The following is a 12962-nucleotide window of genomic DNA, read 5'->3' on the forward strand; positions in this document are numbered from 1 at the left end:
CCACCCCTATACTCTATAGAACAATTTACCTACACGCTGTACATCTCCCACGAATCTACACCAACGAATATGCATGACACATAAAAAATCCTACTTTACATCAGTAGTAGGCGAGTAAGACAGAGAAAGAAAAACAGCTGGTGAATTTGCTGGTGTAAAAAAGTAATCAAAGAGACAACAAAGTTTTTTTTCCCAATCAGGGCTTGGCCCTTTGAGGAGAAATAAACACAGGCCCAAAGTAGTTTATGTAACAATGCTGAACATTTCCCCAGCGGAGACTTCTGATAGGTCAAGTATGCTTACATACAAATATACAAATAATTTACACCATATTATGTGTACATATTTTAGCTATTTTTACAAAATTCAATTTCAAGCCTGTGTTTATAACATTCTGTCTGTGGAAGATAGGATTCAATTCATGTTTGTATCAACTGACCTGTTTTTTATTTATTAAGCCTGTTTTTTTAGAACTAACCAGAGTGTTAATGACCAAATCACAGAACATGGGCAGGATCAGAATGGGACCAGATAGTGTCTAGCTCTGATTCATACTGTAAGACTCTTCCTTGCAAACGCAGTCTTGTCAGCCTCATTCTGTCACAGATATGAGGATTAACTTGGCTGCACTTCTTGCATAAACGCATAACATTCATACATTGTTGCTATAATGCCTCAGCAACATGATAATGTTCCATGGAGAGGATGTCATGAGTTAGCTAGCATATACATGAATATGAAAGTGTCCATGACTGGTTGTGAAAATGAGGATGGGTGAAATCTAACAGAGACCTAACAGATTGTCATGTGACATAATCTTGACCATACCATGAAGAGAACTACTTTTATTCACAGATGTGAATAAACACGAGTTGGATTTATAACTACACTGCGTGTATGTGTGAGACCAATGTGTGAGTGTGGGTATGTGTGTTATCAGACCGTGTGTTTTTATTTGCTGTCAGTGTATGTGTGCATTGTCAGTGGGAGTACGGCATTGTCGTCAGAGTGTGTGGCTTTTGCCCTCCTGATGGGAAGCTCCACTTGGAGTTGCTTCCAGAAGCGTGAGGAGAGGTCAGAGGACTTCTCCCCCTTCCACTGGATCAGAGCCAGTGCAACCCGGGCTCTGCGCAGCTCCCGGACCCAGCTGGCCCTGCTGACGCGCTGGTACTGGACCAGAACGACCCGAAGGTCCCCGGCCCGCGCCATGGTGTCCAGCCCAGCTTTGAGCTCCAGCAGGGCCTGGGTCCCCTGCAGGACGTACCGAGGACTCAGAACCACCATCAAGCGCCGACTGCGGCCCACGTAACGCAGAGTCTCATCCGTGATGGCTAGAGAGGAATGAATCCACATTACACACCGCCGGACCCACGCTGTTACTGTTACACACACCAATACTTACTGTTACTGCACACACCCTTTCCACTGTAACACGCACCCATAAACAACCACTCACTGTAGGGCACTCTGTCGCACACACCCTCTCACTGTAACACAATACTTGCATACATTCACTCCAACTGTTACACACCCCGTTATATGCACCCTTTCACTGTAAAACACAATCTTACACGCACACCTTTCCACGTGCACACATATCCTCACACATACTCACTGTTACATACATTGTTACACACACCTCCCAGCACACACACCACTGACTGCTTCCAATTTAGGCAAGGTAAAGCTCACACAGGCACACTGAGGAGATTGCAGTGACCCTTTTGACCTTAGCTGACATCTAGCATGCAATCAAGCATGGCTTAATCTATGTACATTCCGGAGGCTGATCCCAACTGCAATAAATATTAGACTTGTTTTTGTTTTTCAAAATCCCCTGGAAGTCATGCATACTCTCTACCCCTGATTGCTTTTTCAAGGCCAACTCACCCAGTCCTGATAACAGCCATTCTGAGTGGATGGTGGATTCTGATCTACGATCAGTTTCTAAGGACATCATTTACGTAGACTGTGGGCATGAAGCTTTTCAAGATGATTGCCAGAGCCTCTCACCAAAAGTAGGTGAGGACTTTAAAGTACCTCTAAATATTTTGACATTTTCAAGGATTTTCCAGCCCCATCAGAGTTTTTTGAAGATTTTCGAGGTGTGTGGGAATTCTGGTGTGCCACTGTTCCATACTCACTCCCCCCTGGCAGGCTGTCCCGGTCGTAGATGAACACTTTGTATCCCAGCTCGTTCTCCAGGACCCTTCGGAGCGTCAGGAGAACAAACTCCTCCTCTTCACTGTTCCTGGCGTAGGAGATGTACACATCGTACTCCTTCCCATCTACATGAGGAAGAGACATAATTTCTTAAAATCATCTGCCAATTTGACAGTAACATTCTACACTTCCCCATCTTGTCTGGTGTAAAATAAAACAGATTTCATGTACAAATTAATACATAAATTGACAGCAAAATCATTTGACAGTACAATAAACGAAATGGGTAGACACATTTAGAGAATGTTTCTGCTGAGGCCCTTGGACATTTGCAAATTCAGTTTCCTACTTTGAGTGAGTTGGGCCACCTCTGCTACTGTAAAGTATGCAACTGTAGACTTTACAATAATGTAATTACTGCAAGTACTCCCCATTTGAATTTAAGAGAAAGGAAGAAAACACAGTAGAGTGAGAGGGAATGCTGGTATCGGTAATGGCAGTAAGGTGGTTGTGGCCCTACCAGTGGCGCTCTCATCGGTACCACAGTAGGCGCGGTACAACAGTAGCAGCTCCAGCCGGTACACGTGGTAGACCACAAACAGGACCAGCATGAGGAACAGTGTTACACCCAGACCGCAGCCCAGCTCCACAGAGGGCAGGTACTCTGCAAGAAAAGCGTACTGCAGTCAAAACCTTTACACCACAGTCGACCACTTCACACGCCGGTCAACACCACCACAGAGCAGCGATACTGCGACACTGAGGTCAGCCTTCACATAGGTGTAATTCACTGTTCAGTGTGTAGTACAGATTCTGCACACTGTGGGTTTATTGATGTTGACTGTGTGGGACATACTGTATAACCCACAGTGTTGATTGTGGAGTGTTGTTTAGACTATGCGGTTTAGAGTTGGCGGTGCTGACTGTGTGAAGCTTACAGTGAGGGGTATTGATTCTATGCAGTTTAGATTTAGTGGTGTTTACTGTGTGGAACATACAGTTTTAAGCACTGATTGTGGAGTGCTGATTCTATGCAGTTTAGAGCTAGAGGTGTTGACTGTGTGGAGTGTATAGTGAGGAGATGATCGTATTGATTGTGGAGTGTGCTTTTTGCTATGTGTGCTCTGTCCTCACTCTCAGCCTTGAGCACTGCTTTCTTGGAGACATGGGCCCTGCTGTTGCGGCCATGGCAGGTGTAGTTCCGCTGCAGGTCGTGGGAAGTGAAATCCTGGACAAGAAGAACACACTCCTTGACTTGGTCCCCGAGACTGTCCACTTCAGAGCTGCAGGAGAACAGGGGACGAGGGTCAGACAAGAGAGCAGAGGAGTGACCAGGAGCACAGCGGTTGTAGGGCAGAGCAGAGAGGCAGTCTGTCTGTCTGTCTGTCTGTCTCACCTGCATTTGTTTGTGATGCGAGGATCTGACAGCTGCTCTACTCTTGTGCCGTCGATGTCCCACCACACCTGTGGCTCCGGCTCTCCCTCCATCAGGGGCAAGAGCACTCTGCAGACCAGGTGAGCCTCAGATCCTGCAGGGACACAGTGCTGCTATAGTCACACACAGACACACACACGCAAACAATTTAATAGTTTTTTTTTTCATCTAATCTACACAACCTGTTCTAGATTGTCAATGCGCTAAGAAATGAAGGCTAAACTCCTCTTAAAACTCCTTCATAACATACACACAACTCCTTCATAAGCCACAATTTGTTGGATGGTATCCACCTGTGAGTAACTGAAGTGGTTAACGGTTCAGATTGAACATACCTCTCTGTAAGGTTAAATACACCTGTCTGTGTGATGTCCCACTATTGGGCCTTCCATACAAGGAAATATAAACTCAAAGGAACCTTCCCAACAAGTCAAGGAAAGAGTTGTGGACAGACACACGTCAGGGGAGAGATACAAAAAGATTTCCAAAGCTCTGAATATCCCACAAAGCACTGTGAAATCAGTTATCAAGAAGTGGAAGGAACTCAAAACTACCCAGAATCTTTGTCACCCAGCTTGTCCTGTAAAAATGAGCAGCTGGGGAAGAAGGGCATTGGTCAACGAAGCAACAAAGAGGCAGAGAAAGACACTGAAAGACTTACAATGTGTCCCGACTGAGATGAGATGTTTCCTAACATGAGGTTGTTGAAATTTCACACACTGTTACTCTTGGCCCTATAATCACCCCCTCAGATCAGATGTTCTGGTATGACACCTCGGTTACACTTAGTTCTTTGCGTTTGCATAAAGAGTATCTTTCAGCTCTCGAGCAGCTCAGTCAGTAAAAGCATTTCAAGTTTAATCGCAAGGCTGAGCCCCGCAGCCTGGGTTCAATTCCAGTCATGACATTAGGCGACGATGACTGGGAGCCCGTAGCGCTGGAACAAATTTGTCTTTGTCCTGCTGGATTTGCAAGGGGCTTTTCTGTCCTGTAGCTCATTAATGACCCCTGCTGGTCAGTCGGGAACTCACAGTTTGCCTGTACAGAGCTACTGTAGGTATGAAATGTCCTCTTCAGTTTCATGTCTGCACAGGGTTGACATGGGGACGGCAGTGTATAAAGAATCAGGGGCTGACATCATGTTTCAGAGGAAGGCACATTTTTTGTTTCAACCTCCCAGACTGTCAACGTTAGGTGCAGCTACAGGACAGCTTCAAAAGCATTGGGCATTCCAAATTTATAAAAAAAAAACAGCATCACTTAAATATCACTGCGCCAAACATTTGTGCCAATCCACTGCCCAAAAATAATGGTGACACACCTGTCACACCCAATCAGTGCAAATGATAAAAAGCCATGTGTAAAATAACAACTTTTCCTGTTTGTGCAGCCCCAAAATAATAAAATAGGACTTGCAATCTGCAAGGTGTTCGGACCCCTTAAATAGTGTTTACAAAGAGCACAAACATAGGCAACAATTACTTGTAATTACTGACAAGTTCAACACAAGTAGAGTAGTGCATCTCAGAATCTAATAAAACATTGCAGGAAAGAAACAACAGGGCAGGAATTTAAGCAGCTAAAGGCACAGAACTGAAGGCCTCCGACTGACATGACAGCAAATCAGTCAGCAGGCCGCTTAACCAACAGAGCCAGACGAAGGTGAAGACAGTGATGACGAGGCAGCCTTGCCCACCACACAGGATAACAGTCTGACCATCGCACTGCTGCACACTGCTGCTGCAACATTTTAAATCCCACACAAACCTGTGGGTAACATCAGGAGAAAGTTACAAACCTAATTTGACGGTGAAGACCTGATGCTCATCTGGGTTGTGTATGACCGGGTTTTTTGGCCACAGGTAGGAGGCTGTAAACATCAAAAATGGACGAAACATGAATTTCTTCAATTTCACTAAGGAGCCAAAAGCTAGCATCTAATGAATTTTCCCCCCAACAAAGAACATGTTCTTTAAAGTGGTTTCTGTGAAGTTACATATTTTAAAAGATATTTCACAGTACACACTACATACACATACATAAAACTGGACAGAGTGACAGTGACAATAATTAATGTATACTATATATGTTAATGCGTTTTAAATAATTTAATATATATTGTAATATCATAAATATGATATAATATCATAAACAGTCACTATGATGTAATATGTTGTTAATTTTAATTATACTGTTAGTAATTGGCTATATGCCTTTTTCTCATAAACAGTAAATAAATCTCTATTTTATTGCCTAACTGAAATAATACATCAGGGAAACTACAGAAATGAAAAACCCTGTTTTGGAGCCACCAGTTTTGCACCAATTTTCCTGACGACAACCTCTACACTTGTGCAGGAGCACTGAGACAATAGGAACACAGTCCACACACACAGTCCACATAATCCACACGCAACTATGTACACAAATATTTTTCGCACAGTTCAGACAGTGCTCAATGGAGGATAGATGCAACTATACTGATCAAGTCATCTGTGCTACTCGCAGGGATTTGCAAGCTGCCTGAGAGCATTAGGTAACCCTGGCTGGCCTATCCACCCCTATCCCCAGCGGAATGAAGCCCTAAGACTTAGCCTGCAGTAAACATCATGTAATTAAAATTCATTTTCCTATTGACATTTCCTATTTTAGAGTTAAATCAGATAAGCCTTATGGCATAAGAGCAGTGGTGAATAGGGAGTCTTGTCTCTTACATATAGCCCGCACATTGACCACCCTGGTGAAGCTCAGGGCTTTTTCACTGGTGACCACACAGGTGTAGTTCCCCGCAAACGGTGTGCGCATGATGTGAACTACAAGCTTGTGACCCTTCACCTCCCGGTCGCCATTCCATCTTGAACCCATGCGGCAGTTCTGTACCAAACACAAAACACATCTACACAATTACTGACACTGTCAGAGACAGCGTTACACAGAGTACGAGACATAAACAGAGACACACGAACACACCCAAAGTGACACACACGTAACCAGAGAGGGATAAAGACAGAGAGGCATATACACAACTGGAGTGAGAAGCACAACTAGACAAATAAGATCACAACCGTAAAGCAATGTTTACCCCGTTCACATTGACAAATTTAAGAACTAGGAGTGTTAGGAGACAGCAGACATACATATGAAAGAAAAAGGAATAAATATATGGCACATGCTGGGCTCTGATGACCTCCTTCACTTCAGCTGAAATAGATCGTCTCTTCTGTCTCCTACTGTCCTCTTAAAAGGCATGATGGGTTCTTCCTTCACTGGCTGCCTCAACATTTGATTACTTTCTTATTCTGAAGCAAAAGCACTAAACAATGTCAAGCATGAATGTACTAGCACTGCATGTTCCTTTAAAACCCTTTTTGAGGTGTCTTATTTCACTAGTTATGCTTTTCAACTTTATTTTTTCAGTGCATGGAACAGTGACCGTTCCTTTCTTTGCAATATTTATTTCATTTTTCTAGATTGATTCAATTTTCACAGCAGGAAGTGACAGGTAAATTCGTAGCTAGCTGACGCAACCAAATAATTACAAGACAACCACTGCAAAGTCTGTTTTATGAGGCAGAAAAGGAAATTAACAGCTTACTAGCTAAGCACCATCACAAAAGAAAAAAGCCTGTAAACCAACAAAAGCTGTGGCTGTGCCTCCTGCATGAAAACCATTCACATAAAAGAAACCTAGTGAATCTGCACAGCATGTACTGTATAGGCTACAATCAGGAAGAGACACAAACACAACCAAGGAGGAAGATCAAGCACAAATGACACAAACACAAGTACACAGACAACACCAAACCACCACGAGGACAGTTGTGGGCAGGTGAATGCAGGAGAGGACAGGTTTACACAGATTACGGCACGTGAGTACAGGTGAAGACAGCTGAGGGCAAGAGAGTATATAAATGCAGCTGACTCACGTGGAACCAGGTGACAGACTGAACTTTGTGGGAGAGCTGAAATTCTTCAAGGTCGGGACAGTGGAGCGTCTTCCCTGCCTCCAAGGAAATATTCACCAGGGGGTGGTCCACTGCTGCCGTAGCTACACACACCCCACTGTCCCTGGGGATCACCTCCAGCTGCACGGTCACCTTCACACAATACGTCCTGTTTCTGGTGGAGGGGAATGGCACTTGGTTGGGACTCTGGCCTTTCTTGTCTACTCCTCTCTAATCATTTCATTTGCATGAACATTTTGCTTTATTGGCCTTAGCTGTAGCATTTTTAGTACTGTTGAAGTATTTCATTTAGCAGCTCACAGTTTCTTAGAAATAGTGGTCAATAACCAATGGCACCAAACAGCTTTTATCAGGTTTATACCGCTACGAAAAAGCGAATTTTCCACTCGGTCCGATCCTGCCGCGTTCTGCTCATTCTCCTGCTGACGGCTGTGTACCTGAGCATGCAGATGTAGGGTCCTGCATCCTCAGCAGCTGCGGGCTCCAACCACAGCCGCTCGCCCTCTTTGCTGATCCGCTGACCCGGGAGGCTGAGATTGATGGGCTGCTCCAGGGTCTGGCCAGCCTGGACCCAGTACCATAACAGGCTGAGGCCGGCGGTCTGGGTTGAGGCGTAGCTGTAGATGGCGTTCCGGGAGAAGAGCGGGCAGCGCAGCCAGCCGATCTCACCCTGGTACACCCGCACTGCGCCCGCATTCTGCACACCCCAGTCAAGGCACTGAACTGCAGGGGACAAACACCGACAGCTCAAGCCTCCTCTCACATGCACGTGTGCACACACTCCCGTCATCACTGGCCTGCACCTTAACACTTCATAAAGACTGTTTCTACAGCAGGCTTGTGGATCCCTGCTCCACTCTCAGTTTCCAGTTTTTGTGGTGCTAATACTCCTCACTACAGACCACACTGCCCTTTCAGTCACTGTTAAGCCATCTTAAGAAATAAGAAAAGCCAGAAGAGGACAAACTAAAGCAAAACATCTTTTCTGCCACATGCAACACCCACTAGCCCATGGTTAGAGCAGTCACTCACCTGAATCATGGCTGGGTGCAGTCACAGAGGTTTCTCCTTGAGCAACCAGCACCACAGACAGAGGGATGAGGAAAGTGAGAAGATGGAACCTGGGAGAGACAGGATGACACTGGCGTGAGGAGACAGGGATTCATTTGTTCATTCATTCCCTTTAGGAACCATAACAAAGATATAATCTCTGCAATCTCCATTAATTCTGGAAGGGTTGTTATTTAATTTGGATTCATTTCTGGTTTCATTCAAGATGGGGTAAAGTGGTGTATTAATCATTTCTCTTTTATAAGGTTTTATTCTGTTACTTTTAACTATGTAAGTGCTTCAGCAACACAAGACCTCCTGTCATGCAAATAAAGTTTATTTGAATTTCCATCAGAAAGAGATGGGAGGGGAGAAAAATAAGGGATAGACACAGTAGGAGAGAGGCAAAAGCTGCATAAACACAACTTTAAGATATGAAATTCATCAAAAACATCATCTATGTTGTATACACAAACATTACCACAACTTACATTTTATACATTAATATACAGTACCACTCAAAGGTTTGGACACACCTGGGACACATTCAAAGACATTTTTATCCAAAGACTCATGCTTAAATGTTTTTTTTTCTTAGACAAATATAAATAGTGAAGTTGATGCCTATGTATGATTTTCTTTACATTTTTTTTATATATATTTTTGGCTACTTTGAAGAATCAAAAATATAAAATAGATTCCATTTGTGTTATTTCATAGTTTTAATGCCTTTACTATTATTATTCTAAAATGTGGAAAATAGTAAAAATAAACATACAGTCTCATACAGTCTACCTGTACATCTCTGCACACTTACAACTATGCTGAGTAAAGAAGGAATATGTCATGTTAACATAAGTATTTTGATAATTTGATATTTCTTTGAACAACGGGCAGTGTGGTGTAGTGGTAAGGAGCACAGCTCATAACCGAAAGGTTGCAGGGTTAATTCTCTGCTGAGGCTCTGCTGTTTTATCCTTGGGCAGGACACTTAATCCACAATTGCCTCAGTAGACATCCAGTTGTAAACATATGAGTGTGCACGCTGCCACTGGAAGAAAGAGCCGAGAGCAGAGAGACACAGGGACAGCAACATGCAACCGGGTGAGATACAGAGGACGGTCAGGACAGTGAGACACTGAGACACACTGATAAGGAGCCACTAACCCCTGACAGGTTCTTTGTGATGATAAGTGAACTGTACTTCTGAAACAGCATTAAATTAAATGGCCATACCCTGACAATCCTGACAACCAAAATCTGAGAGTTTTTGAGAGTTTCTGTCTGTCCAGCTGTATTCCAGAGACTGTTAAGATTTATATATGTGTGTGTATATATATATACTTTTTATATATACTTTTTTTAAAAAAAAAAACAGTAGCGCTGGGTATTCCGGCCTATTTAAGCCTTTGGTATCACTGAAAGCTGAGATACTTGGAGACACACAGAGGAGATGGAGGCACTAATCAGAACAATGCTGTGGCATGCCATCGTCGCTGCAGTAGCATTTTTAAGTTGTTTCATTAGAGAAGAGCTCCATTTTGTTAATTACAATGACACAAATGAGGACAAAATGCTCCCATTAAAACAGGATTCCTTACTGTGCCGTTTTATTACGGTAGAAAACCTCTGCAGTGTATCAACAGATCAGCTCCTTTTAAAGAGATTTTGAATATGCCACCAAATTAATTAAACGACTTGTTTATACAGAGTTTAATAATGCTTCCAAGGGACGCCTCGTTATTTGATCAGCTATAAATTCACTAACCCTCCACGATTTATGTACTGGTTCCTCCGTGGCCGGAGCAATTAAAGCAAATGTTTCGGCCAAAACATACTGGCTATACTGATCAGAATATTTATTCAAATAACGTAGTGATACACGTTGATATTTCAATGAGGAAGGAAAACAACTGAAAACCAAACAACAAAAAACAAATGAAACATTCGTTTTCTAGTAACAAATTTTGCATGTTAAATATCCACGTGTTAAAGTAACTGGATAAAGGGAATGGACGATTTAGCTATACGGATAGAAGAGAGCGCATAAGGACTTACATCTTTACTTGTCCAGCTGGTCTCTTCCTCAGTGGCCCGCAGTCGCCGAGCTTCGTCAGAGGGAGGGGTCAGGCCGAGGGTGCGGAGGGTGACAAGCAGCAGAGTCAAGCAGAGTTACTGCGAAGAGGGAGACCCATCCCGGAGTCGAACCATCCAGTCGTTTACGTGCAGGCGTCAGTGTCAGCAGCGCGGCTGTCCGGAACTCCAGCGATCATGAGCCCTGCGATAGGTGGCCGCCGGTCACCCGCCAGGTGACGCCAGGGAGCGGAGAGACTGTTTTAGTCTGCAACGGCACAGGTCTTCATATCTGTTTACCTGGTCGATCTACCAATAATACTGGTTCAAAGACGTATGGAACTCATAAATTCAATTTAATTAAAAGAGCAACTCGAACATTTTCCCGTCTTGATGACATTTTTTATAGCTACACGTGACGCTGTTTCCATGAGAAGCAAGCAGTCAAGTTATGTTAATCCAATGACTAACTATGAAAACATATTCTACAACTGTCCTTTAACAACATGTAGACTAGGCTACGGTTAATGTAGAAGCAAAATAAGAAACTATCTTGAAGTGTTGTGTAATATTTGGGTTGTTAGCTACCAAGCTACCCGGGTAGTTCTGAAATATTTTCGCACTATATATTTTTTATAAATGTAACCTTAGCAACAAAGGATATATAGGCCTATATATATATATATACAAGATAAAACGTACCGAAAGTCATGTGCAAGAGATAAACACACTTCGGAAGTTACTGGCTGTGGCCCGTTTCGCTGTAACTGCTTGTTGCACAAAATTTCGAGGAAGTTTCTCAGTAAGCTCCTCCTACGGGAAATTCACATAACGTGTCAATAGTAGTGGAGCAAGTGTGGCTCATTTAAAGGCTATACTTTTTTGACACACTTTTTTTTGACCCTCCAAAAATCAATAAAAATGAAGTTGTGCAACACATTTTAAACTCTGTTTAAATGTATGTTCATGTCAAAATCTACTTCAAGTGCTTATACGGAAGCTTTCATTCGGAAAAAACAAAAGTTAAATTAACTGGTACATACCTTCCCCAAATGCCCATATTTTCAGTTTTTTAAACTTTGTTACGGATTATTTAACAATAGGAATGGAAGTGTATGACGCAATCCTGTAATTTTAGTATGGAAACGAAATATTTATGCGCCCTACCGATGGGAGAGTGAGAGATGATGAGAAAGTTGATGATGATTTTAATGAAGTTACTGAAGTGACTGAGAGCGTTATACTTTGCTCTAGTTCTTTCAAGGTGCATTAAAAATAGCTGCGTCCACTTCCTCTGCTGTGTAAGAACCATGTCATCTCCCCATTGCCGTTGAAGTCTGTTTTTATGTTACAGAAAGAAAAGAGCCCTAGTTGTATTGCCATGTAATGAAAATTTTATAAACCGCTTGCACTCAAGAAAGAAAAATCCTAATAGAGATCTGTGGCCTAGTGGTTATTTATACTCTCATCATGTTTTTGCTGAGACAGAGAGAGTTGTCTTCATGTGGGGTTGTGTGTATGTTTATGTTTAAGTGTGTACATGGATGTGTGTGTGTGTGTGTGTGTGTGTGTGTGTGTGCGTGTGTGTGTGTGTGTGTGTGTGTGTGTGTGAGAATGCGCACATTGGTGATTTTGTTGAATAATTGACTTCATATTTCATGTTTCTTCATTTAGCAGACGCTTATCTAGAGTAACGTAAAAAGTATGATGACAAAGTGCATCTAACTCAATGGCATGAAAGGGTGTATAAACAGGACACTGGCAATCATAAAACACAGTGCTGAGATTACATGTGCATACTTTGGCTCAGTATATAAATACAACACAGTATACTCTACAACAGGGCTACCATTCCAAAGAGAAAACTACTACATGCCTGTAAGAAAACTACCACAAATGAAATCACACATAAGGTGAATAAGAGATCATAGCAGAGGGGACTGAGGTACAGTCTGAAGAGGTGGGTCTTCTGTCTGCAATGGAAAGTAGTCAACAGCTCCACTGCTCTGATCTCTACAAGTAGCTTATTACACCATATAAGGATCAATATGGACATTGGAGGTGACCAAGAAGTGCAGTTGTAAAATAGGGGACAGTCAAGTGTCCTGAAGAAGTTGGGCAGAGTAGTCTGGCTGGTGTGTAGGGTCAAATGACAGATCAAAGATAAGAGGTAGCCATTTCCCGTGCCAGTAGTCTAGTTCAGAGGGAGAGGGAGGGATCAGGTCACAACAAAGAGGAAAAGTAAAGGAGATAAAGTAGTAACTAGAACAGACTTT

General features: G+C 42.9%; 1 protein-coding gene across 2 annotated transcripts; it reads right to left on the bottom strand.

Annotated features, from left to right (window-relative positions):
* Positions 1-388: 388 nt before the first annotated feature.
* LOC118783344 (interleukin-1 receptor accessory protein) lies at positions 389-11469 on the bottom strand. 2 transcript variants are annotated; one of them, XM_036537164.1, is made up of 12 exons: positions 11389-11469; positions 10672-10891; positions 8596-8684; positions 8001-8286; positions 7525-7717; positions 6313-6472; positions 5397-5468; positions 3560-3692; positions 3298-3446; positions 2684-2827; positions 2145-2288; positions 389-1331 (listed from the first exon to the last, which is right to left on the bottom strand). In XM_036537164.1, coding segments are annotated over exons 2-12 (1752 nt in total). In that variant the 5' UTR covers positions 10674-10891; positions 11389-11469; the 3' UTR covers positions 389-951. The 2 variants fall into 2 exon arrangements, with proteins under 2 accessions (XP_036393057.1, XP_036393055.1); XM_036537162.1 differs by having other exon boundaries at positions 10672-10954.
* Between the last annotated feature and the right edge of the window lie 1493 nt (positions 11470-12962).

The sequence above is a fragment of the Megalops cyprinoides genome, chromosome 9 (assembly GCF_013368585.1).
Source record: "Megalops cyprinoides isolate fMegCyp1 chromosome 9, fMegCyp1.pri, whole genome shotgun sequence".
NCBI classification, from domain to species: domain Eukaryota; kingdom Metazoa; phylum Chordata; class Actinopteri; order Elopiformes; family Megalopidae; genus Megalops; species Megalops cyprinoides.

What these genes read in the sequence shown, in the direction of transcription:
- LOC118783344 (XM_036537164.1), bottom strand. An exon ending in AGCAGTGCTCAAGGCTGAGA is followed by an intron (nt 2,828 to 3,297) that starts GTGAGGACAGAG and finishes CTTTTCTTGCAG; the next exon opens with AGTACCTGCCCTCTGTGGAG. An exon ending in GGACAGCCTGCCAGGGGGGA is followed by an intron (nt 1,332 to 2,144) that starts GTGAGTATGGAA and finishes ATTCCTCTCTAG; the next exon opens with CCATCACGGATGAGACTCTG.